Raw genomic sequence first — 26419 nt, forward strand, 5'->3', positions numbered from 1 at the left:
TTTTTATAATAACTTGAACAATAGTTGAACAAACTATTATCCTTATCTTCTGATTTAAAAACTAGTTATCCCTCAATTTGTTGTGTATATCTAAGAATATGATGAGGTATGGTTTCACTGTCATTATGGCCCTCTGAGGAAAATCGTAACGACAATGTGGGAATGAGTGTATAATACGTATTTGTATTTATATTACACATTGCATTATAGACATCGTCTAATTTAGAAAAAGTAGGACAGCAGAAGCTTTGTCTTAAATGTCGTTTTATTTTTAAAATGTTTATCCTGGATTTAGTAAACATGAAAATAATTCAATTTAAGCAACAACATAACAGATACTGTACAAGTACTGTACAGTGGGTGGAAAAAGTATGTGACCCCTTAAGGATTTCTTAAATTTCTGCATAAATTGTCCATAAAATGTGGTGTGATCTTCATCTAAATCACAAGAATAAACAGTTTGCTTAAACTAATACTACACGAGCAGTTATGTTTTCATTTTTTTTTTTTCAAAAATAATGTAAACATTTACAGGACAGGGAGGAAAAATTAAGTGAACCGCTAGGCTACGGATTCTCCAAGAGCTAATCAGAGTCAGTTGTGTGCCAACCTGGAGTCCAATCAATGAGACTAGATTGGAGGTGTGGCCTAAAGCTTATCTGGCCACGAGAAAACACATACCCGATTAGAATTGTCTCTTGTCAAGAAGCATTGCCTAATGTGTACAATCAAAAGAGCTCTCAGAAGGCCTACGATTAAGAACTGTTGACTGTATAAAGCTGGAAAAGGTTACAAAAGTATCTCTTCATGTTCATCAGTCCATGGTTCGATAAATTTTCTATAAATGGAGAAAGTTCATCACTGTTGCTTCTCTTCTAAGGAATAGTCATCCTGTAAAGATGACTGCAAGAGCACAGGGCAGAAAGCTCAATGAGGTAAAAAAGAAAGAGTCAGAAATCATTGGACATGCCAACATCTGTTGAAAAATCTACCATACGTAACATTGCTGCACGTTTGAAGCTTGCTAAAGAGCACTTGGATGTTCCACAGGAGTACTGGCACAATATTCTGTGAACAGATGAAACCAAAGTTCAATCCTTGGAAGTAACACACAACGCCATTTCCGGAGTGGCCTTGTCAAAGTCCTGACCTCAACCTGATGTAGATGCTGTGGCATAACCTAAAGAGAGCTATTCACACTAGACAGCAAATGAATCTTGCTAAACTGCAACACTTTTGTAAAGAGGAATGGTCCAAAATTTATCCTAATCGTTGTGCGCATCTGGTCAGTAATTACGAGATTTTTGGTTGAGATTACTGCTGTCATAGGAGGGTCAACCAGTCAGAGGTGTCAAAAGTAGAGGTATTCACTACTTAAGTAAAAGTAGTGATTCTTTTGAATTCAGTACTTGAGTAAGAATACTGATTCTTTTGCAAAAAATAAATCTGGTCAAAGTAAAAGTACTGAATCAAACCCCTTATGTAAAAGTACACACAAATGTACTTATGTTAAAAAAAAAAAAAAGTAAATACATACAGGGATATTTTTTGTATCCCTCAAGATGATTGCCATTTTTTTTCACTGGGGGCAACAATGAACAAAACAAAAATAAAAACAGGTAGGCTTAAAGGTGAAGTAGTGAAGGGGAAAAATACTTATTATTATATGTTATAACTCTCTGCATCTCCTGACAGTAAAAAAAAATATTTTAATGATCTTTTGAAAACTCAGTCCTCTCTGGCCTCATCTAATGCCTCTAATTTAATTTTCATTATTAATTTAAATATTCTCTGTGACTGAGAGAATTGTCCAATTAGACACTGTACAGACTTGAGGCATGGCCAAGGAGTGAGTCAATCATTTTCTCGTGTATGCACATTTCGCCAGAAGGAAGCTCTGGGAACAATGGCGGACTCAGAGGTTTTTGGCAGTTATCCCTCATTTGCCCAAAACTGGGTCTTCTAGTACACGGAAACACAAGCAGAGCAAAGAGGCCAGAAAGGTTAATAAACAGAGGGAATCTGATAGAGATTTCGTGTCTTATCACATACTTTTATTTTTAATTGATTGTGCATTTGCCAAAAACATAACTTCGAACTGATAGCATTAGTGTTATACAGCCTTTATCGTGTGCAACACTTGGAGACGTCACGAACTAGTTCAGTAAAATAGCATTGCTCGCTAACAATGCAATGCTAAGCTAGCATTATCACAAGCCGATAGCCATAGCTGCTATTTCGGAATGATTTTGTAATCGGCGCTGTTAGCAGTACGGAGCAGCACAGCAGCACTATGTCGTCACTGTATGCAACAGTGTGGGCGCACGCTGGGTTTGGACTGAGGTACTACTGTATTTTAGAAATACAAAACAGCCACCCAAATCACCAGAGCAATGTTGGACAGTGGAAATGACTTCCATCAACGCCTTCAGAAATCCATCAATAAAAACGGACACCGTATGATGAATGTTCTCTTAAAACGCTTACTTGTTTAAAATGTTGTTGTTGTTTTTGCCAGTGGACAATTAAAAAAATACAGACGTTTGCTGTGGATAGGTGTTTTATAAAAGCAAGCCAGCAAACTCGTTAGCTGACCAAAAATATTTTTTATATAGATTTTTGACTGCAACTGATTCGTTGTTCTTTACCTAAACTCGTTGTTGTGGCTTCATCACTCTGTGTTATTTGAATATAGCTGTTGTTGATCAGTATGACCACATTACTTGCCACTTTGTCTGCGTATCAATTTTCAGAGCCGTAGGTCATACGGATCACCGAGTTCGCCTTTGATGTACTTTCGGCATCGTTCTAGGTGGCGCTGTCAAGCCATTTTTAGGAAATCGCGCCCGAAAACGCGCAATTATCAAATTTTTCACCAGGCCCGATGTGCGTGCCAAATTTCGTTTTCGTGCACATTTAGTGCCTCAAAAATGGCTTTGTTTGTCATGACTAAAATAATAATAATAATAAGAATTTCTACAAAAACAATAGGGACCTTGCAGGTCTACCTGCTCTGGCCCTAAGAATAATAAGAATAATTTCTACAAAAACAATAGGGACTTCGGGCCCCTAATTACAGGTTGTCTGTCACCAGTGGGCTGCCACAGATTACAACAGCTGAGGCCTGATGATCTGCTCAGGTTTTGCAAACTCAACTCAGCAGAGGCCAAGGTGGGTTTTAACTTCCCTCTTATGGCTGTCTCAAGAAGTAATAACGTACAAATATGTATAATATAATTATAAACATCCATGCTTCATGACATTACTAAATATATATATTTTTTATTTCTCAAATGACGTCGGGTCTACTTGTAATTTTGATTACTACACATTTGTCAAAATCTATAAAAACATTTTTTATTAGTATTTAGGATTGTGTGTGAAATGCATTTAATAGTTATTTAAATGTGAGATTCTTCCTGAAGGATCCTGCCCGATCAAGATTGGAGTGGCACGAGCCTGTGCTGGAATACCGGACGAAAACACCTTAGAATGATGTAATTGAACCATGCATATATCTTTTAAATAAAACGTGTTTAAATGATTTTATTAGTTTTTAACCAATTTTAAAATGGTTTCGGTAAATGTGCAGACATTCCTGGAAGTAAATGTAAAAAAGAGGTGCAAATGGATGTACAAATATTTCTAAAGTAATATGACATTCACATTTCTACTGGAGCGATGCTTTGAAAATCAGAAATGTGGTTCCTTGGTGTCTGCTGTGTCTGAATCCTATATATTGTCCTCACCTATCCTACATATTGGCGATAAGCTGTTGTTCTCTCCAGGGTCACGAAGGTCATCAGCTAGGGCTGCACAATTGATCGAATTTTAATCGTGATTGCAATTTTGTCTGCCACGATTAAATGAGCCTGATTGTCAGCGATTGTTTTACATTTAAAATGCGGGCACTGCAGCATATGAAAAGTGCCTCATTTGCAGCAGTGCCCGCAACCTCGCCAGCCAGCCACTAGGGCGCGAACGCATGGTTAAAGCTTCATTGCCAACTTCAAAATAAAAGCATCAAATTGCATTGATGTCCAGCGTAGTAATATACGAAGCTTTTATTTTGAAGTTGGCCCTCACAGCACGTTGACGTAGTGTCACGGTAATACACTATTAACAGTCCTTGTAGCAGATGCCTTGACCGCAATGAAAAAACACCGGGAGTAAATGGAGAGGGAAATCACAACTGTCGAGTTCTTTGCGGGTTGGGACCGTGCACAACTGATCAATGGTCAAGCAGAACAACGGAGACGTAACCACCCTTGACAATTCACGTTATTGCCTTCTATGCATGGGTCCTCCCACATCCCAAAAACATGCATGGTAGGTAAATTGAAGTCTCTAAATTGCCCCTAGGTGTGAATGTGTGTGCTAATGGTTGTTTGTTTATATGTGCCCTGCGATTGGCCGGCAACCAGTTCAGGGTGTGCCCCGCCTCCTGCCCGATGATAGCTGGGATAGGCTCCAGCGACCCTTGTGGGGATAAGCGGCTCAGATAATGGATGGATGGATCTATCATTCTTATTTAAAAAATGAATTTGAACTGAAAACTGTTCCATCTTGTTTGATAGAAAGTAGTGCAACTAAAATATTTTTCTCTAACATGAGGAATAATTGTGATTAATAATTGTGATTGCAATATTGATTAAAAAATAGTGATTATTATTTTGGCCATAATCGTGCAGCCCTATTATCAGCTGTCTGGATGTCATTACACATTCGTCTGGCTCTACGTAACACTTCCTTGTTCAAGATGGTGTCCATGACGTTTGTTATGTGTCTGCAGTTATGGCAGACACAAATCCGTTGATTAGGGGCTGAATAGTCGGAGGAGCTTCCCCTGATGTCTCGTGGAGGAGGTCAAAACATGGAGCTGGGGTCACGCCGCACAAATGTCTTTAATTTGTGATAACGCTACACTCAGTAATTCAATTCTATCCTGTAAAGCAAGACATTATGGTGATTAGATTTTGTTTTTAAAATTGGCTTTCCATTGTGACAGATATTGCATCTATTCTTTGAGATGTCCACATATAAAACCCATTTTACAATTATTTTAAAAATACACGTAAAATGGCACGGTGAACGACTGGTTAGCATGTCTGCCTCACAGTTCTGGGGACTGGGGTTCAAATCCCGGCCCGCCTGTGTGGAGTTTGCATGTTCTCCACGTGCCTGCGTGGGTTTTCTCCAGGCATTGCGGTTTCCTCCCACATCCCAAAAACATGCGTGGTCGGTTGATTGAAGAGTCTAAATTGCCCGTAGGTGTGAATGTGAGTGCGAATGGTTGTTTGTTTCTATGTGCCCTGTGATTGGCTGGCGACTGGTTCAGGAGGTACCTTGCCTCGCGCCCGAAGATAGCTGGAATAGGCTCCAGCAGCCCGCGACCCTAGTGAGGATAAGAGGTAAAGAAAGAAAATGGATTTTAAAAAATATTCCCTCATACCCATCCCATCAACAAAAAATAATGAATACAATACGGTGCCATTATTATTATTTTTTCTTTCGTATTCATTCTTGTACATCTACATGCAGGGGTGTTAAACAAATTTTTGTCACGGGGCACATGTAGTTACTATTTTCCTCAGAAGGCCATTATGACTGGAAATAAATGTTTAATTGGCTCATCATACTACCTATACATATACAACAAAATGATTGATAACTCGTTTTGAAAGCAAAAGTCAAGGATGTTCAGCTATTTTTCAAGTTACTGTAAAAATGGGTTTGGTACAAAAAAATGCTTTCGTGACAGCATTTTTTCTCCGGGTGCTCTGGTTTCCGCCCACATCCCCAAAACATGCGTGGTAGGTTGAGTGAAGACTCAAAATTGTCCGTAGGTGTGAATGTGAGTGTGAATGGTTGTTTGTTTGTATGTGCTCTGCGATTGGCTGGCCACTAGTTCAGGGTGTACCCCGCCTCTCGCCCAAAGGTAGCTGGGTAGGCTCCACCAAGCCTGCGTCCTTAGTGAGGATAAGCGGTACAGAAAATGGAAACTCAGAAAACAGAAAACTCTTAGTCAACTTTCCTTTTGAACTTCCAAAGCCGTGTCCCAGTTTGATTGACTCATTATGGTCACATGATCACAACAAGACCTACCGTAATACTGAATGTAGACAGTCTGTGACAGCAGTATGTGAGAAAAAAACCGCCATGTGACGATGCCTTCCATTTGAAGACAACTGTTTTATACGTGTATTTAAAAAAACAAAAACACAAAAAAACACAAAAAAAACAGGTTGGCTGTTTTCCCAATTACCACCCCGCCCCTGTCTTTTATCCCATGTCGTTGTTAACCTTAGAAGGTTTTAAAAGTAACAAGCTCACCGTTAAGATGTAAGGAGTAGAAACTACAACTATTTGAGATAAAAAGCAGGGAGTAAAAGTAAAACAGAAAAAGGTACCAGAAAAATCAACTGAAGTACAAAAATGAAGTTCTGGTACTGCGTTACTTAAAACCTTTCAACCAGTTAATAAATCCAAGGTTTCACTTACTTTTTCCTCCCTGTCCTGTGAATGTTTATATGTTAAGCTCTATAAAAATATTAAAATACCGGTAATTTTCTGGTATTAGTTTCAGCACACTGTTTGTTTATTCTTGTGACTGAGTTGACCATCCGGCTACATCTTATGCCGAATTTATGCAGAAATTCCAAAGGGTTCACATACTTTTTCCTCCCACTGTACATACAATGCTCAGTTTTGATCGTTTTAAATAATAAAATCCTCCCTTGTATATCGAAAAGGTAAGTAGAATATTTGAGACACTGCAAGCCAGTACAATCAAAACAGTTTTATTTACCACCATGACTCATCAAAGTTTTGTTGAAGGTGTACATCAGTAAATAATGAAGTCATTGCATTTTGGTGCATATCCAGATAAAGATCATAAAGGAATTTCATTTTTCACCATTATTACAACACGCTTCAGGCCTGTTTATTCTCCTACTACATAAAAAAATAGATGCATGTGTGCAGTTTAAACAGTGTAAATGGTGTTAACGTCACTACCCTTATACTTCCATGCGTCCATCAAAATGTTTAGCAATGAATCTGAATCTACAGTTTCTTTCAAATACAAAGAAGAGCACATTTTCGATGACAAGCATTGCAATGTTGGAGGAGGTGTTGCTAAGGAAGGCAAAATAATAGGCAGCATTGCTGTGGTCTGTGAGGCCGCTGAACCTCTTGCATTAGCAGTTTTATTTTCCCATCACTGTCCCCACGGGTTTCCTATGGTACTGCAACATTTCATCCATAAGCTTTCGGAGATACGTCCGTATGCACTGTACGGAAGGCCACTGGCCCGGCAGATAGAGCTGCAGTGGGGGAAAAAAAGCTTGCTGTGCGTGTTGGCATTAGGCACTGACTTTGTATGCTACTGCTCACTAACTAAGCGAATGGAGTGGAACTATCATCGTTTTTTCAAGTAAACGAGTCACAGACTGACATGGTAAGGTTTTTTCAGTGCCAAGTTATAACATATAATTAGATGTGCAGGTGTGTCCAGTGAGGTGCCCAGTGAGTGTGCGATGTTTTGTGTCCCGCTGCCAGTTTTACAAGCAACAGTTGTCTACCAGGAAAGTCTAAATGACAAGGATGTTTGACTCCTGGCTCTTCTCTTGGTTTTCCTTTCACCAAGCTAACAACAGCAGTAACAACAACAACAAGAACAACTACTCCCCCACCACCATTATATGCTGTCCAGTAGTCTTCGTGTGAGCTGTGGTAATCTTAGCTGCCTGTATCTCCAGCACGGTGATTAGTGCGAGTTAGTTTCCTCAGCAAGACTCTGCAAACAAATAAGATGTGGAGTTCTATTGGTGATGTGGCCCAACAGAGCTAAAAATAAGCCCCCACCCCCCAGACACTTGACTGTGTTTCCACTTCACTCTGTCACGGCAGCATTCGCAACTGCAACGCGGCACCCTTAAAATAGGATGCCGCCAACGGCAATGAGCCGGGTGCCATAGCCAAGATTATTCCTCCTACACCGCTGGCTGATTCACATAGCCACTTCTCTGCAGAACAAGTTCTGGCTTCTTGGATGCTTCAGTCTTCTTGAGGCATGACTTTCTGAAGTGCCTGACCTCAAAGTTGTACCACAATTTGTTCTCTTGACGCTGGTAGAACTTTAATTTGGTCATCTTTCAAAAGAAAACTTCCCACTGACATCAATTATATTTGAAATAATTACATCCAGTATTTTAAAAGTGATATTTTAATGTTACTTGTCGTCATGCAAGTTTAAGCAGAAGTTAACCAGTCAGTATTAATCAGTATCAATCTATTGAAAACAGTAAAACTCTTAATGATGTATGAGGATTGGTAATAAACATTATCAAAACATTTTTTTAATATGAAATGTCTCACAAGTAGGTTTGGGCATCGAGAACCAATTGGAACCCAGGACTAACGTTGCGGTTCTCCCGGAATCGTTCAAATTAAAACATTTCGGTTCCCAGTTTCGATGCCTACAGTCCACCGACCCCGAAGAAGAAAGTGGCAAAAACCATCGAAGAACAACACGCACGAAGGCGTGCTTGTGTCTACCGGCGGCGTCAAACAAAAGTGTGTCTTAACAGTTTAAATAAATGACCAGTCGCCTCTGTGGAACACTTGGAATAAGATTATATTGTGCAAAGTGTAGAAGTCTTACGTGCTCCCTCCCACTCCGAGCCACAGCCTACATCACGCGGAACTTCAGTCAAGTCAAATTGGGTGTGTGAAACAATAAAATACGTCTATACCAACATTGAGGCAGCTAACAAGGTAAATGGTTGGTTGCACGTTTGCACTGAAGGTTTTTAGCATTCATTTTAGTCTTCAAACCAATGTAGGAACTGATGACAGAAAAAAAGCTTAACACTGAGCTAAAACCTCACCAAAGGTCAAACTAGCATCACAATGAATTGGGACAAAATTCACATTAACGTTGTCTCACAGTATCACAAACATTAACCTTGTGCCTCATCGGTACCATTTGGTTCCATTGATTACTCCTTTTCTTGCCATTTAGGTTTACTTTGTTTTCAAAATTCGCCAGTGTCATGAAGTTACTTTTCATGCCAAAAGGCTGAGTTCCAGTGCATACCCTTCAAAATAAAAGGCTACAATCTTAAAACAGGAAGTCAAGTTAAAACTTGAACATATGAACCATTTGATGTGATAAAACAGTCCCAAATAAGTATTTTAACAATTCTATATTACACTTTTTGCTGAAACTTTAATTCATGACTATTAAGTCTATTGGGTTAGTTCCACACACATTGCCTTTTAGTTCATAGATTTGATATTGATACTGGTTATAAAGAACCCCGAGTCAAATGTCCATTTTAGTCTATGCTGTGAGCTGCTAAGAAAATGGATGTTCATAATTTGCATACCCTTTATTTAAACCATGCAAACTTTTTACTTTGTACTACTCACAAGTACAGGGGGTCCTCGGTTCATGGAGTTCCGTTCGTGCGACACCTGAATTTGCCCATAACACTCTCTCGATGAACTCACTAACCAAAAATAACGCAGCAATGGACTCGTCATTAAAGGCTGTACCCAATTTATGAAATAAAAATAATTACTAATTTAATGTTGATATGTCAAAACATAACATGCATAAAATACTCTCTACCTTTTGAGCACAAGTGGGAACCATATGGTGGGTACCCAGTAGGTGGGCAGCTAGCTAGCGCAGGCAGGGTTAGAAGTTGACCGATTTCCGATTGCCCATGGCAAGTCAAAAATAGTCACGGGCATCCATTCATCCATCCATTTTCTGAGCCGCTTCTCCTCACTAGGGTCGCGGGCATGCTGGAGCCTATCCCAGCTGTCATCGGGCAGGAGGCGGGGTACACCCTGAACTGGTTGCCAGCCAATCGCAGGGCACATAGAAACAAACAACCATACGCGCTCACAGTCATGCCTACGGGCAATTTAGAGTCTCCAATTAATGCATGTTTTTGGGATGTGGGAGGAAACCGGAGTGCCCGGAGAAAACCCACGCATGCACGGGGAGAACATGCAAACTCCACACAGGCGGGGCCGGGGATTGAACCCGGGTCCTCAGAACTGTGAGGCTGACGCTCTAACCAGTCGGCCACCGTGCCGCCTTAGTCACGGGCAAGCTAGCAAAAACACAAATTTCGCAATGAATCAAGCGTAAGAAAAAAAATATTGTTGCATACAGGGATGTCAAAATATTGCCCCACCTGTACTGTCAACCTTCTTGCAATACCATGAGCTTTCCCACAATATCGCAATAAGTAGCGTCTCGTGAGATTAATACTGTGATAAAACCGAACCATCACATACAGCAAACATTTGAGTGCCCCTGTTGACCCAACAGGGCAAGCTCAAGTTTACCACGGGCAAGTGAGAATATAAAAGTTATCTTCGAGCCCTGTAGCGGCTATTGCGAGAAGCAAACAGCAGTCCTTGTCAAACATCACAAAATGATGGACTCAAAATACACACCACCAGTCCCATAAGAGCCAACTCAAAAGTCCTTTGTCCACAAAAACCTTCAAGCCAGGACAACTGAACAGGAAACCCCAAAAAACATTCCCCCAAATGAAAGTGATAATAGTGCTAAACATGGCTTAACAGAGGAATTAATGAATACTGGCCATAATCGCCAACAATCATGATACTGAAACACTTTTGTCACCATCTTGGACACAGTCTTTTCTGCTTAGAATGTGAGTGTGTATAAATGGTAGTGTTTTCAGTCAATATAAGAACACAAGTGCGCACAGCGTTTGTTTGTCATGTTGCATGTCCACTGATGGCGGACACACAAGTAGCGATAGAAAATAGCCACAGAGGATCAAGTGACTCACAGAGCCAAAGTGACTGGACAATAAATACATGAAAGTATGGTGATATAAGTATATTTTTTAACGTTGCTTTTAATGTATTGTTTTAATTTGCCCTATGTTTAATAGTTTTTACGTTTTTGTATAATGTACAGCACTTTGTGTAAATCTATGGTTGTTCTAAAGTGCTCTAGAAATCAAGTTGAGTTCAGTTGAGGAGTTTAACAGTCTTCCTGAATTTGGCACAAAATCACAGGAGATGCATGTATAACCAGATTCTGCATTACAGTCCTGTTGTTACAAATCTTTGTGGCGTCAGCAAAAATATTTGAACACATGCTCTGTGGCAACAATGGGGGCATTTCACCACACCAAGACATTTGCACCATTTATATGGGGGGGGGGCGCATGTGTTTGGGTCCAAAAGATAATACAATAACCTTGAGCTAAAGTATGTATTCATAGTATTCATCCCCTCCTATTTCCCTTTCCTCTCTCCTCCTTCACGTCACCAGAGATTTACCAATGAGGACCACTTGGCTGTACACAAACACAAGCATGAGATGACACTAAAGTTTGCACCCCGGACAGACTCTGTCATTATCGCAGGTATGCTGTTCATCAAAAAACAGTCACTGAGTTTGCTTTATTGCTCAGTGACTGTTTTTTTTGTCAATGTCTTTATGCCTCAAAAGTTTTCTCTGTCAATTGACTGTCTGTTGTCATACTAGAGCGGCTCCAATTACCGGAGACAAATTCCTTGTGTGTTTTTTGGACATACTTGGCAAATAAAGATTATTCTGATTCTGGGTGTTATAATAATCCACTTTTTGGGGTAATTTGTAAAAATGAATCAAAAGTAACTAAGCTGTTTCATGACTTGGGTTTTTATCTTAAGTGACTGAGCGTGAAAGTGTTGCTTTGGGTATTTGTCTCTTTTTCCAGACCAGACGCCTACTCCCACTCGCTTCCTAAAGAACTGTGAGGAGGTCGGTCTGTTTAATGATCTAGCCAACTCCTTCGAACAAGACGACGATGACAACAAACGAGCGAAGAACTCTGTAAGTTGGACTTTTTTTGGTTGATTTTGTGTATGTGTTGATACTTATCATTCCATGTGTTATGATGTAGAAAAACCATCTAAAGTATCACTGTCCACTGGGAAGCATGTAAGTCCAAATGTTGTGGACTCTAGCTGAAATACAACGCAAAATATTTTTGGGGCGAAGATGCAAAAAACACCGATTGAAGGCATTATCCGCAGAGTTATGAGAAATATACATTTTATCTATTTATCTCTCTCATACAGTAGTTGTGGACCAGCCTTTCCCAAACGTTTTAGGCCAGCCAGTAGCCACCACCTTTAACTTCCTGATAGAGATGGCGCACCCTTTCTACATCACAGACATAAAAAAAAAGAATAAACAAAACTACTATGAATATCCCCTCAAACTGGTTGCTTCATACCAAAATGGCAGAATTCTTGTTCAATTTCAGGCACAGGTCCTTGAGACTTCTTTGTGTGAACTGTTCTGTTATACAGATCCGCCATATTCCATGTCGTGCTGGGCGATATGATATTTGATATCACGATTTTTTTCCCCCTAATGTCAATATTCGACATGACTCAATATTTGTTGTATTAAAGTTTTATCAATGTGTAAAACCGGACAAGACCCAATTGATTTACATTATAAAGCAGAAGATTTATTTAACAATTATAAACATCACAAAGAAATAAATTACTTTTCCCTGCAGGTATTTTAAAATATAATGTTAAAATTAGTGATACACCGAAATTATTGACTGAAACCAAAAAAACTAATAAGAAATCCAAGGCTGAAAGCCTAAACACCCGAAGAAATTATTATGCCAGTTATTAGTAAAACTGCATCTATGACTATGACTGCAGAGCTGCCAACCTATACAATTTCACTTCCAGAGCAATATGTGTGAATTTCCATATTTTGTAAATTATGTCCAAAACATGACCTTAGTTAGTTATTACATTAGTTATGGCAGTATATTATGTAATAGGATAAAAATAATTCTGCATACTGTTGAATGGCGCAACATAATCATTCATCTATAATTGTAATCGTTAATAAATTATGGCTCCAATATTTATTTGAATGTATTACTTAGGGTTTAGTGCTCTTGTAGGTGTTCATCAATTAACCCTTAGATGGCAGCAATGCACTTAAGTATGCCCAGTATCCCCGAAATCAAGAAGACACAAAAAACAAACGTCACGGCATGTTAATGAATACAATGCGGTAATCTGAAAATAAAGCAAATAAGAAAATAAATACAAGACAGATTCTTGAAAATGCCACACTGTGCAAACCCAACTGTCCGGAACAGTTAGCTCAGACAATTTGCCAATGTCAATTCGCGTGATTGCGCATGCAACAATGCTAGCTAGTAGCTGCTAATGCTAATGTAAATAAACCCGTGAACACTTTCTCTATTGTCCGTCATCGGCAAACTACTATCTTGTTATCTTCCCGCTTCGTTCACGGAGCGAACACAAAAACACAAGTGCTTCAACTCCCACCACGATCACTACACGACCCGTGGCATTGTTTTGTTTGTTGCAGAAGCAGCACGGAGTCACGGCTGTCTTTAATGTGATACATGCATAGCGCTCGATAATGTGTTTCATCGTTAGGTGATTTGAAAAGGCTATGCCTGTCTTCGTCGTAACATCTTTCATACACGTTTTGCAGACTACGGTTGTTTCCAAATGGTAGCTGTGCCCTTTTTTGGGACTATTTATGACTCGCTAGTCGTTAGCATGCCGGCACTGTGGACGACTGGTTAGCACATCTGCCTCACAGTTCTGGGGACCGGGGTTCAAATCCCGGCCCCGCCTGTGTGGAGTTTGCATGTTCTCCCCGTGCCTGGGTGGATTTTCTCCGGGCACTCCGGTTTCCTCCCACATCCCAAAAACATGCGTGGTAGGTTGATTGAAGACTCTGAATTGCCCGTAGGTGTGAATGTGAGCGCGAATGGTTGTTTGTTTCTATGTGCCCTGCGATTGGCTGGCGACCGGTTCAGGGTGTACCCCGCCTCCCGCCCAAAGATAGCTCGGATAGGCTCCAGCAGCCCGCGACACTAGTGAGGATACAGAAAATGGATGGATAGTCGTTAGCATCTTCTCCATGTTGGTGGAAGTGTCACGGAGTAGCGAAAACTATAGAAAAAAAAAAAATATCGATCAAATCAAGCTTCTTGATTTATCGCCCAGCACTAATTACATGTTGACCTTTGAATCTGGCAAGTAATAGTTTAAAAAAAACTTTGCAGGGGGCGCTACTGAGTGAGTTTTGGGGCATTGTGTTGGGGACCCCTAAAATACATACCCTAAACTCATACATATGCACACATGCATGTGCACGCACATCCGCGCACACACACACACACACACACACACACACGTACACTATATACACGTTAAAACCACAATTCCAATGAAGTTAGGACGTTGTGTAAAACGTAAATAAAAACAGAAAACAATTATTTGCATGTCCTTTTAAGTGAACTTAAAAATGCTGTTTTTAAATTGTGATTTCATTTATTAAGGAAAAATACTGTTCAAATTTACCTTGCCATGTGTGAAAAAGTAATCCTCCCCCCTTGTTAAATCATGAATTAATTGTGGCTAATCACATTTTTGGGTTAATTTTCCCTATCTCACTCAAGCCTGATTACTTTCAGACCTGTTCAACAATCAAGAAATCACTTAAACAGAATCTTTCCTGACAAAATCAAGTCAGACAAAAGATCTAAAAAAAAAAAAAAAAAAAAAAAAAGCTGCAGCAAAATGACACGATTTAAAGAAATTCCAGAACAGTCGAGAAATAAAGTAATCGGCATCTATCAGTCTGGAAAGGCTTACAAAAGCCATTTTTAAAGCTTTAGGATTCCAGCGAACCATTGGGAGAACCATTATCCTCACATGGAGAAAACATGAAACAGTGTTGAACCTTCTCAGGAGTGGCCGGCCTACAAAGATTACCCCAAGAGAACAGCAATGACTCCTCCAGGAGGCCACAAAGGAACTCAGGACAACTTCTAAAGAACTGCAGGCCTCCCTTGCCTTGGTTAAGGTCAGTGTTCATGACAACAATAAGGAAGAGACTGGGCAAAAATGGCATCCATGGCATGGTTCCAAGGCAAAAACCACTGCTTACCAAAAAGAACATGAAGGCTTGACTTACTTTTGCCAAAGAACATCTGAATGTTAAGACTTTTGGGAGGATATTAAATGGACTGACAAGATGAAAATTGAGCTTTTTGGAAGGTGTATGTCCCGTTACATCTGACGTAAATGTAGCACAGCATTTCAGAAAAAGATCATACCAACAGTCAAACATGGTGGTGGTTGTGTGATGGTCAACTTGCTGAGATTGATGGAACCATGAATTCTGCTCTTTAATAGAAAATCCTGAAGGAGAATGTTCAGGCATCAGTTTGTGGCATCAAGCTGAAATGCATTTGGGTTCTGCTGAAGGATAACGTTCCAAAACATACCAGGAAGATAACTGCTGAATGGCTTAAGAAAACAAAAGGTTTTGGAGTGGCCTAATCAAAGTCCAGACTTGAATCCGATTGAAATGCAGTGGCATGACCTTAAAAAGGCTGTTCATGCTCAAAAACCCTAAATTTTTGCTGAATTCAAACAATTCTGCAAAGAAGAGAAGAAGGCAAATACACAGAGCTGTAATAGACTAATTACCAGTTATAGAAAACGCTTGATTTCAGTTGTTGCTGCTGAAAGTGGCCCAACCAGTTATTATGTTTAAGGGGTAACTTTGAATAATATATTGAATAATATATTATAATAATAAATAATGTTCCTTAATAAATGAAATCACCATTTTAAAAAAGCATTTTAAGTTCACTTGGGTTGTATTTGTCTGATATTTGATGTTTGATGAACTTAAAAGTTAAAGTGGCAAACCTATGCAAAAATATAAGAATTTGAGAAGGGGGCCAATACATATACCGTATCAACAACACCCACAAACGCTGCCGGCTTCTCTGGACCAAAGCTCATTTGTGATGGACTGACGCAAAGTGGGAAAGTGTGTTGTGGTCCGAGGGTCCCCGTCAATGATTTTTTTCCCCCCTCCTCCTCACTCTGCGATGTCGCGGTCGGCAACTGTGAGGCTGACGGCCCAAACGCCATTGCGCTGGAGCTGTCGGTGGGCTGGTGTGGGGCTGCGGAGCCGTCCACTTCATTGCCTCGCTACGTGCCACATGTAGGGTCGCACCACGGCAAAGACGCTGTTCCCCAAATAACACAAAACACATTAGTTGTAGGCATGCACGCTGGAGTGGTAGAACTGGGCCAAGTTATTATGAATAAGGAAGTGGCAATTACGCCGAGTGAGATGGTGAAGAGTTTGATGCTGTATCTCAACAATTCTGTACTTAATTGTTCTCATTCTATACACGTTTTCAGCACTTCAAACATATTTAATGTATTTAGGTGAAAAAAGACTTAACTGTCTCTTTAACAGTAAATCATCTGCGGATAATGGCATATTTTGTTCCCCAGACGACATTGTTTGGGGTGTATTTTTAAGGGTAAAGTAATGTTTGACAGTAAATGTAAACATTTTAAAATCTATTAAAGTGTTGGTTTGTGGTATATTTAAGGTTTACACTTTTAATATAGGCAGGGGTGCACATAAGTGGTGCGCATACTCACAGAGTATTAAAAGCACCCCAGATACAAGTGTGTCACTGCATTTGCATTCCCAGCATTTTGCATCTTCTTTTTTTGGAGGGAGCATACAACATATTTCATGTATTTAGGGTAAAAAAATGCTTAACTGTGTCTTTAAGAGTAAATCATCTGTGGATAATGGCAGTGATTGACGCCAATCACTGTGTCTTGATTAGAAATGTTCATTTTAGCTCTAGAAATTCAGTTTGCAGTTTAGCTCGAGAAATTCAATTTGACAAACAGAGAGGTGGGTTGACTTGGATGAGTACGAACTATATATGAGATTTATACCGTATATATCTATTCTTCACTGCCTTCTTAGCTCCCTGCTGCCTCTTCAGTGGCTTTGGACATGAGCCTACAGACACCATCAGATGTGAAGGTGAAAGAGGAAACGCCTGTGGAGGTTGACTCCTCGCCACCAGACAGCCCTGACTCAATTTCTGCAACACCAGAGAGCAGAAGAGAGCTCTTGGTCAAGGTAAAGGTGTAAGACCTAAGTCTTGTAATTGCAAACAATAAGTGCATGTAAATGACATCATACTGATATTGTCACAGGACATGCCACCCAGGAGCTCAGCACCGACACCCACCATTGTGCGCCCAGGTTCCCTTCCGCTGCACTTAGGCTTTGACGCCTTTCAGCCCACCATGCCGTCGCCCACCTCCGTTATCACACAGGCACCACCTTCTAATCGCACTTTAGGGTGAGTCTCTGCGCATCTCCTGACTTATACCACTGTTAGCCCTCCCTGCAGAGAAAACATTATTAAATGCAGGGCTCTACACTAACTTTTGCACAAGTAGCACTGGTACGACCAACTTTTTCAGTTAGTCGCACCAGCACATGATTTGGTTGCACCCTTTTTTGAGGATATACAGCATGACCATGGCATACCATAGTTTCTTATGAAGATTGCCTGACTCGAGATATATTTGCAAATATTTTACTGTGAACAAAAAGTTTGTAACAAGCAGTGGCAGACAAAACAGGTCAATTAATTAAAAAACAAAAAAGGGTTTACTTTAGTTGATTTGTTTGACTCAGAGGGGCCAGCAGCCAGGTTATATAGTAAAGGCTCCTAACCCTCTTCCTCTGGGAAAACTACTTCATTTTAAGCATAACCACAATCATATGGTTGACATAAATACATTTTAAAACGATTGCGTAAGTATACCACCACCATATAAAAATATCGTTTATGATTATTCACACTATTTTGCAAATTATTTACCAGTATTAAATTCATAGTCTTAAACAGAACATGAATAAATCATTACTACTGCAATTATTGCACTTTATATTTTAATATTAGTTTGTTTTCGGATATAATCCTCATTAAAGGAGTCTGGGCTTTTTAACATATCTTAAAATGTCTGTGCTATAAACAGGATTGCGATGGAAGAAAGAAAGAATAAAGAAAAAGAGAGAAAAAGACAGACAGCGTCAATATAGGCACAGTGGTGTGAAAAAGTGTTTGTCCCCTTCCTGATATCTTTTTTTTTTTTTTTTTACTTTGTCACAAATTTTTCCCATCAATCAAATTTAAATATTAGTCAAAGACAACACAAGTAAACACAAAATGCAGTTTTTAAATGAAGGTTTTTTTTATTAAGCGAGAAAAAATCCAAACCTACATGGCCCTGTGTGAAAAAGTGTGTAGTTAGTGTAGAGCCCTGCTCTTAAATCTGCTGCAGACTACCTCTCCAGCGATGGCTCCTTTTTGGAGGCATGATGCTTCCACGCTATCCATGCCTGAGCCTCCTTCAGCGGACAGCTTGTTTAATTATTTATTTTTTTTAAACAAACTTCTTGTAGCTCTCGGTGAAGCCACAACACATACATGCACAAAAGCTATGTGCAGTAAGTCAAAATGCCGGCGGAAGTAAACAAGCATTGCAGCGCTTGTCAGAATTGGAAAAAAAAACTACACTGACACTTTTTAATTCAAATGCGAAAATTCATATTCGCCGTGCAGATTTGATGATTTACAATGCCTTCCAACCCCACCAAGACCCCTGCAGTGTAGCCTTTATTTAGAATTTAATCAAAGTGTAAATCAATTTATTTCAGCCACAAACAGTGAGATAAACAAAAAAATAATCAAAACAAAATAAAAATAGGAAAAAAACAGTATTCATCATTTGCATATAGTCACGTCAATTACTGTTGAGGACCATTTATGCATCTGATGGCAGTATGTATCTGATGGCAATGACAAGAGTTAAGTGTGCTGCCTGCTTTCAAACAAAGACTAGCACTGTCCACTCTGAGAAACGCATTTTCAGACCTCAGGCACACAATGCTCCCTAAAATAAAAGGCCCATTTTAAAGGTGCAACGATTAATCAACAACTACTCGATTATCAACTTAATTGACAACTATGACCAGCAGCTGCAAAATGATTTACCCTCTTTTTCCTCCGCTGAAATTCAATGGGCTGTGCATCACACTGCCGTGGCCGGCGCAGGGTGCACCATATCCAGCCACAGCAGTGCAATGCACTGCGGTCCCCCTCGATGTTTTTTTTTCTCCTCACTCTGCAATGTCGCGGTCGACAACTGTGAGGCTAACGGCCCAAACGCCATTGCGCTGGAGCTGCCGATGGGCTGATACTGGGCCGCGGAGCCGTCCTCTTCACTGCCTCGCTACGTGCCGCATGTAGGGTCGCACCACGGCAAAGACGCTCTTGCCCAAATAACACAAAACACATTAGTTGTAAGCATGCACGCTGTAGTGGTAGAACTGGGCCAAGTTATTATGAATAAGGAAGTGGCAATTACGCCGAGTGAGATGGTGAAGAGTTTGATGCTGTATCTCAACAATTCTGTACTTATTTGTTCTCATTCTATACACGTTTTCAGCACTTCAAACATATTTAATGTATTTAGGTGAAAAAAGACTTAACTGTCTCTTTAACAGTAAATCATCTGCGGATAATGGCATATTTTGTTCCCCAGACGCCATTGTTTGGAGTGTATTTTTAAGGGTACAGTAATGTTTGACAGTAAATGTAAACATTTGAAATTCTATTAAAGTCTTGGGTTGTGGTATATTTATGGTTTACACTTTTAATATAGGCAGGGGTACACATAAGTGGTGCGCATGCTCACTGAGAGTTTTAAAAGCACACCAGATACAAGTGTGTCACTGTGCATTTGCGTACCAAGCATTTTGCGTTATCTTTTTTTGGGGGGAGCAGAGCAGTAGACCGGGCTCGAGTAGTGTTGTCATTTGTGAATGACTTGTTCAAACAACATCTTTTAAGTGAATGTATTGAATGGAATCACTTCATGAAATAATTAGTTCCTTTCTGAGTTCCGTTGAGATCAGTCGCGAGCATGTACCCTGTAAACAGTGACACTGGCTGGGTGGTGACAGTGGCTGAGCGTGGATGTCTTTACGCGAAACCGCCAGGTTGCTGTAAGTAACGTCATCCATGATGACTGTGGGTCGGTTAAAACAGGAGCGCCACCGGTGCTAATTTGAGAACCAGACCAATAATGTTACGTGCACCCCTGAATACAGGTTTTACGTTTTGTGACTATTTGGGAGCCCAAAGCAGCAACAGAGTGTGGAATGATTTATTTAGTCTTTATTCCAAAAAGCGTTCAACAAAAGGTGCTACTATCTTGATGAGTAGAGAAAAAGTACTTAACTAAAAGACTAAACAACCAAGGGCTAAAGATGAGGAAAACAAATGAACAAGTAATTAACAAACGCTCCGAATAAGTAGGAAGAATTCAAAGTACAGTGGAACCGTCGATTTAACGGACTGGGGGGGGGGGGGGTCGTCCCTTACAGCTAATTATATTGAAGCACTTATTTTTTTGTGGCCATATGTACCCATATTAATGTACAGTACAAATTATTTTATATTTTATATTATTACTTTTTTCGTGACCTAAAACGCCCAGTACAGTCCAAAGTTATTGTAAATAAAAATAAAAAAGCTTGAAAATGTTTTCAAAAATTAAATGTTGTCCGGCGGCATGGTGGGCGACTGGTTTGCACGTCTGCCTCATAGTTCTGAGGACCGGGGTTCACATCCCGGCCCCGCCTGTGTGGAGTTTGCATGTTCTCCCCGTTCCTGCGTAGGTTTTCTCCGGGCACTCCGGTTTCCTCCCACATCCCAAAAACATGTATGGTATGTTGATTGAGGACCCTTAGGTGTGAATGTGTGCGTGAATGGTTGTTGGTTTATATGTGCCCTGCTATTGGCTGGCGACCAGTTCAGAGTATACCCCGCCTGTCGCCGAAGTTAGCTGGGATAGGCTTCAGCAAGCCCTCGACACTTGTAAGGATAAAGCGGTACATAAAATGGATGGATGGATAAATGTTATCCAAACTTATCACGCTGATGTGCTTGATGGCGACATTGTTGATGTACTCTCATATGCGAATCGGTTTCATGAGCCGAGAGGAATTAGTGTGCTTCCTAGTTCCAAATCCGTTGCCGTAGACCAGATGTGTCAAACAAATTTTCGTGGCGGACCACATTGTAGTTATGGTTTCCCTCAGAGGGCTGTTATGACTGTGAATCCATTAAAATGTTTAATCCTTTCATTGATGGATAACTGGTTTTGAAATCAGAAGTCAGGGAGAATAGTTTGTTCAACTATTGTTCAAATTACTGTTAAAAAGGGTTTGGTAATAAACAAAAAAATGCTTGCAATAGCTCAATGTTGTTATTTATTACGGAGGATAATTTGAAATTTTGGTACAAATTTAAGCAAAAATCATGAAAGTTGACACATAATTTGCTCTCGCGGGCCACAAAAATTATATGGCGGGCCGGATTTAGCCCCTGTGCCTTGAGTTCGACATTATGCCGTAGAGTAACGGCTTGACCGACCCCCCTCCCCCCCCCAAAAAACCTGTTACTGTACCAAAAATAGAATGTTCCAGACTCTATAGAGACTTGTTTGCCGTATTTCTCTTAAAGTTAACACTGCCGCCATGCTGCTCTCTCTCTCAGCGCAGCGCTTTATACGACAATAGATGGAAGTCATGCCATCATGGCCGGCATGTCAATGCACGGCCTGTAAATGTTGCCACATTCAAAATGGCTGACAAATGTCAATGCATTGCCTTTGATGGAATATCGCCACATTCAACATGACCACCACGTCTGTTGGTTGAATCTAGTCATATTGTATATCTGTGACCTGGAAATCTGTGTGTCCCAGTCTCGTCCTATAGTGCACCCCAATGGCAGTAAACAAAAATGGCCAATTCTAGAACTAAGACTTTCTCAAAGGCGGTTCAAGCGGCAACTTGAAACTATTTTTGGACACATGTACTGTCCAGACGGTCCGTTACTTACGATATTTGTTAAATTGGGGTCCAGTAAATCGAGGTTCCACTGTAAAAACAAACCACTACTAACAGGTAAGAAGAAAAACACGTACTACAACAACATTACTCAGACAACATGACAGTAGGCAATTAGGATCACTTTTAGGGGAGCGTCAATTGTTAACAGAAATTTGCTATTCACAGTCAGGTTAAGTCCCTATCCCCTGCAAATAATGGGGGTCACAGTACTGTAATGTTGATGATGTTAAAGTGTACCATATTTCCTCTGCACATTTGGATCTTTGTCACCTATACAAATCCCTCTCATTTCTGTCTAGTTCACCAACAAGCCACTACTCCATGATGATGCTCCCCTCGGGCCAGGCAGTGCCTGTCCTTCCAGGGCCTGTTCAGATGCCATCTGTCATCAACGTAAGGCCTGCAAAAAAGAACTTTTTTGGATGAATAATTTCAGTTATTTCAGCATGTGGCATATTTTACTTTCTCTCAAGCTTGCCCGACCCATGTGCATGGTACCAAACATTCCCGGGATCCCTGGTCCTCCTCTGGGAAGCAGCAGCAGTGGTTCAAACTCCCCTTCTGGCTACAGCATCCACTGTGAGGCCAAGATGGTAAGCGCTTGATTAGCTCTCTATTTTTAACTTTTTATTGATTCCCCTTTTGTGTCTCCATCTTCACCCTGCAGCCACCCGCTGCCTTCCATTGGCTCAGTTTCTTTGTCATATGACTTTTTATGATTGCACTTAACTCTTGCGACCCAAGTTTACTATATTCTTATGCATACTACTGTAGACAAGAAACGGTATGGAATATCATGTTTATAGTAGGCTTTACACAATCAGGATTTTTGGGGCCGATCACCGACTTAAAAAAAACGATAACTGATCCCCGATCACATGATGGAGCAATGTGTCTGTTTAAATGACCTGTTCATTTACTGTATATACTTGTGTACTTAATTGCTAAAAAAATATATATTTACAATAAATAATGTATCTTTGTTCATCTATTTATGCCAGTGAAGCATAGTGACACAGAACAAATCAATGGTCTTCTATTAGATGGCAGGAAGTACTTACAGTCATTAATGTATCCACTTTTTGTGACATTTTTATTTGTTGGTGTGCCGTGAGATTTTCCAATTGTAAAATATGTTCCTTGGCTCCATAAAGTTTGGAAATCACTGCTCTAGTCAGATCGTGTATTCTAATCAGTCACGTCAAACCAACATTACATGTCAGAAATAATGGGTGCGAACTTATTGTAATTAAATTAATTTATTGTAATTAAATTACTTCACCCACATCAAAACTTTAGAGCATGATTCGACAGAAAAGCAGCATGTTCGCTTACAACCGTTAGTGCTAGCACTACCTTGCTAGGCTACATAATGTTTTGTTGCCTGCTTTTGCGAGCCGTATCGTATTAAAAGTACTGGAACATACTTGACGCAAGCCTTAAACGAACGTCCTCTCCTGTCTGGAGCACCGGTGACCACCAGCACACGTTTACCCCCATTTTGTCCTTATAATACAGTCGGACTGATCCACTCTTGTTGTCGTCGCCACGGTAACGAGTATATCCGGTTGCATTTGAGTTGACAAGATAAAGCCCAATGATCGTAAAAAAGGGGATGCGGTTGTATCGGAATACAAGATTTTGTTGCAGTAGTCTGACATTGTGCAATCGTGAAAAAGCAAATTTGTCTTGTAGTGTGAGCCAGATGGGCATGACGTGTTGTCTGTCTCACAGCGCTGACGTATTTATTTTTTTATAAATAACTTTATTGGCCGTCAGATATTTACAGTCAAAAAACACGCGACAAGGCTAAAAATAAACTAGCCTTTAGATTCAAGTATACTGTGCCCGATGGTGACGCGGAGTAAATGTCTTTTGCGGAGCCGATCAATGACGGCCAATTATGACATTAAAGTCGATCAGCATAAAATGCTAAATATCGGCCGATCAGATCGGTGTAAAGTCTAGTTTATAGTGACCAAAATGATCACGGTCATTGGTATTACCATATTGCTATTATAAATGTAAACAGAAAACAACAGATGCTTGCACCTAAAGAAAATATTGCAACCAATTTTATAGTGAATTTAAAATAATAAAATCCACAGCCCTATACATGTTTTACACATTAGAAATTGTAAATAGCAGCTTTTGACATAAATGTTCATGCATGCAAGAGCCCGAAATGTGTCACAACAACTATGTGTCATACATCTCTTCTTTATTGGTCACAAGAACGTAAAGAGAAATAGGACTAGCGTTTGATACGTGAAATAAAGAATGAGAAAAGCTCTTTTTTTGGCATTGTCACAGGTACAACAAAATTAAAAGTGCATCCATTTGAAACACGCACACACACACACACACACATATATATATATATATATATATATATATATATATATATATATATATATACACACACACACACACACACACACACACAGTGGGTACGGAAAGTATTCAGACCCCCTTAAATTTTTCCCTCTGTTATATTGCAGCCATTTACTAAAATCATTTAAGTTCATTTTTTTCCTCATTAATGTGCACACAGCACCCCATATTGACAGAAAAAAATTGAATTGTTGAAATTTTTGCAGATTTATTAAAAGAAAAAAAAAAATGAAATAACACACAGCCATAAATATTCAGACCCTTTCCTGTTACACTCATATTTAACTCGGGTGCTGTCCATTTTTTCGGATCATCCTTGAGATGGTTCTACACTTTCATTGACATCCAGCTGTGTTTGATTATACTGATTGGACTTGATTAGTAAAGCCACACACCTGTCTGTATGCAACCCCAATTCCAATGAACCTGGGACGTTGTGTTAAACAAATAAAAACAGAATACAATTATTTGCAAATCATGTTCAAACTATATTTAATTGAATACACTGCAAAGACAAGATATTTAATGTTCAAACTGATCAACTTTATTGGTTTTAGCAAATAATCATTAACTTAGAATTTTATGGCTGCAACACGTTCCAAAAAAGCTGGGACAGGGTCATGTTTACCACTGTGTTACATCACCTTTTCTTTTAACAACATTCAATAAACTTTTGGGAACTGAGGACACTAATTGTTGAAGCTTTGTAGGTGGAATTATTTCCCATTCTTGCTTGATGTACAGCTTCAGCTGTTCAACAGTCCGGGGTCTCCGTTGTCGTATTTTACGCTTCATAATGCGCCACACATTTTTAATGGGAGACAGTTCTGGACTGCAGGCTTTTACCACGAAGCCATGCTGTTGTAACACGTGCAGAATGTGGTTTGGCATTGTCTTGCTGAAATAAGCAGGGGCGTCCATGAAAAAGACGTTGCTTGGATGGCAGCATATGTTTCTCCAAAACCTGTATGTACCTTTCAGCATTAATGGTGCCTTCTGTATTTACTGACATTGGTTTTCTGAAGTGTTCCTGAGCCCAAGTGGTGATATCCTTTACACATTGATGTCGGTTTTTGATGCAGTGCCGCCTGAGGGATCGAAGGTCACGGGCATTCAATGTTGGTTTTCGTCCTTGCCGCTTACATGCAGTGATTTCTCCAGATTCTCTGAACCTTTTGACGATATTATGGACCGTAGATGATGAAATCCCTAAATTCCTTGCAATTGTACGTTGAGGTACATTGTCCTTAAACTGTTCTACTATTTTCTCACGCACTTGTTCACAACAAAGTGAACCTCTTTGCTTGTGAATGACTGAGCAATTCAGGGAAGCTCCTTTTATACCCAATCATAGCACCCACCTGTTCCCAATTAGCCTGTTCACCTGTGGGTTGAGCATTCCTCAACTTTCTCAGTCTTTCTTGCCACCTGTCCCAGCGTTTTTGGAACATGTTGTAGCCATAAAATTCTAAGTTAATGATTATTTGCTAAAAACAATAAAGTGTATCAGTTTGAACATTAAATACCTTGTCTTTGTAGTGTATTCAATTAAATATAGGTTGAACATGATTTGCCAATCATTGTATTCTGTTTTTATTTATGTTTAACACAACCTCCCAACTTCATTGGAATTGGGCTTGTAAGAGCTCACAGTCAGAGCAAATGAGAATCATGAGATCAAAGGAACTGCCTGCAAAGCTCAGAGACAGAAATGTAGCAAGGCACAGATCCGGCCAAGGTTAAAAAAAAAATTCTGCCGCACTTAAGGTTCCTAAGAGCACAGTGGCCTCCATAATCCTTAAATGGAAGACGTTTGGGACGAACAGAACCCTTCCTAGAGCTGGCCGTCCGGCCAAACAGAGCAATCGGGGGAGAAGAGCCTTGGTGGGAGAGATAAAGAAGAACCCAAAGATCACTGTGGCTGAGCTTCAGAGATGCAGTCAGGAGATGGGAGAAAGTTCTAGAAAGTCCACCATCACTGCAGCCCTCCATCAGTCGGGGCTGTATGGCAGAGTGGCCCGACGGAAGCATCTCCTCAGTGCAAGACACATGAAAGCCTCCATGGAGCTTGCTAAAAAAACATCTGAAGGACTCCCAAGATGGTGAGAAATAAGATTTTCTGGTCTGGTG

At 40.1% G+C, this 26419-nt stretch overlaps 1 protein-coding gene across 6 annotated transcripts in view; it reads left to right on the forward strand.

Moving 5' to 3' along the window:
* atf7a (activating transcription factor 7a) overlaps positions 1–26419 on the forward strand; it is a 63053-nt gene that overhangs the window by 18489 nt on the left and 18145 nt on the right. For 5 of the 6 annotated variants that reach the window (XM_061747303.1, XM_061747310.1, XM_061747286.1 and 2 more), the window contains exons 3-8: positions 11336–11429; positions 11766–11881; positions 16880–17038; positions 17116–17264; positions 22195–22288; positions 22369–22488. In XM_061747303.1, coding sequence (XP_061603287.1) covers positions 11336–11429; positions 11766–11881; positions 16880–17038; positions 17116–17264; positions 22195–22288; positions 22369–22488 — 732 coding nt within the window. Of the gene's footprint in view, positions 1–11335; positions 11430–11765; positions 11882–16879; positions 17039–17115; positions 17265–22194; positions 22289–22368; positions 22489–26056; positions 26392–26419 lie in introns of all 6 variants that reach the window. The other variant, XM_061747328.1, reaches the window with a different exon arrangement.

This window comes from Phyllopteryx taeniolatus, chromosome 1 (genome assembly GCF_024500385.1).
Source record: "Phyllopteryx taeniolatus isolate TA_2022b chromosome 1, UOR_Ptae_1.2, whole genome shotgun sequence".
Classification (NCBI taxonomy): Eukaryota; Metazoa; Chordata; class Actinopteri; order Syngnathiformes; family Syngnathidae; genus Phyllopteryx; species Phyllopteryx taeniolatus.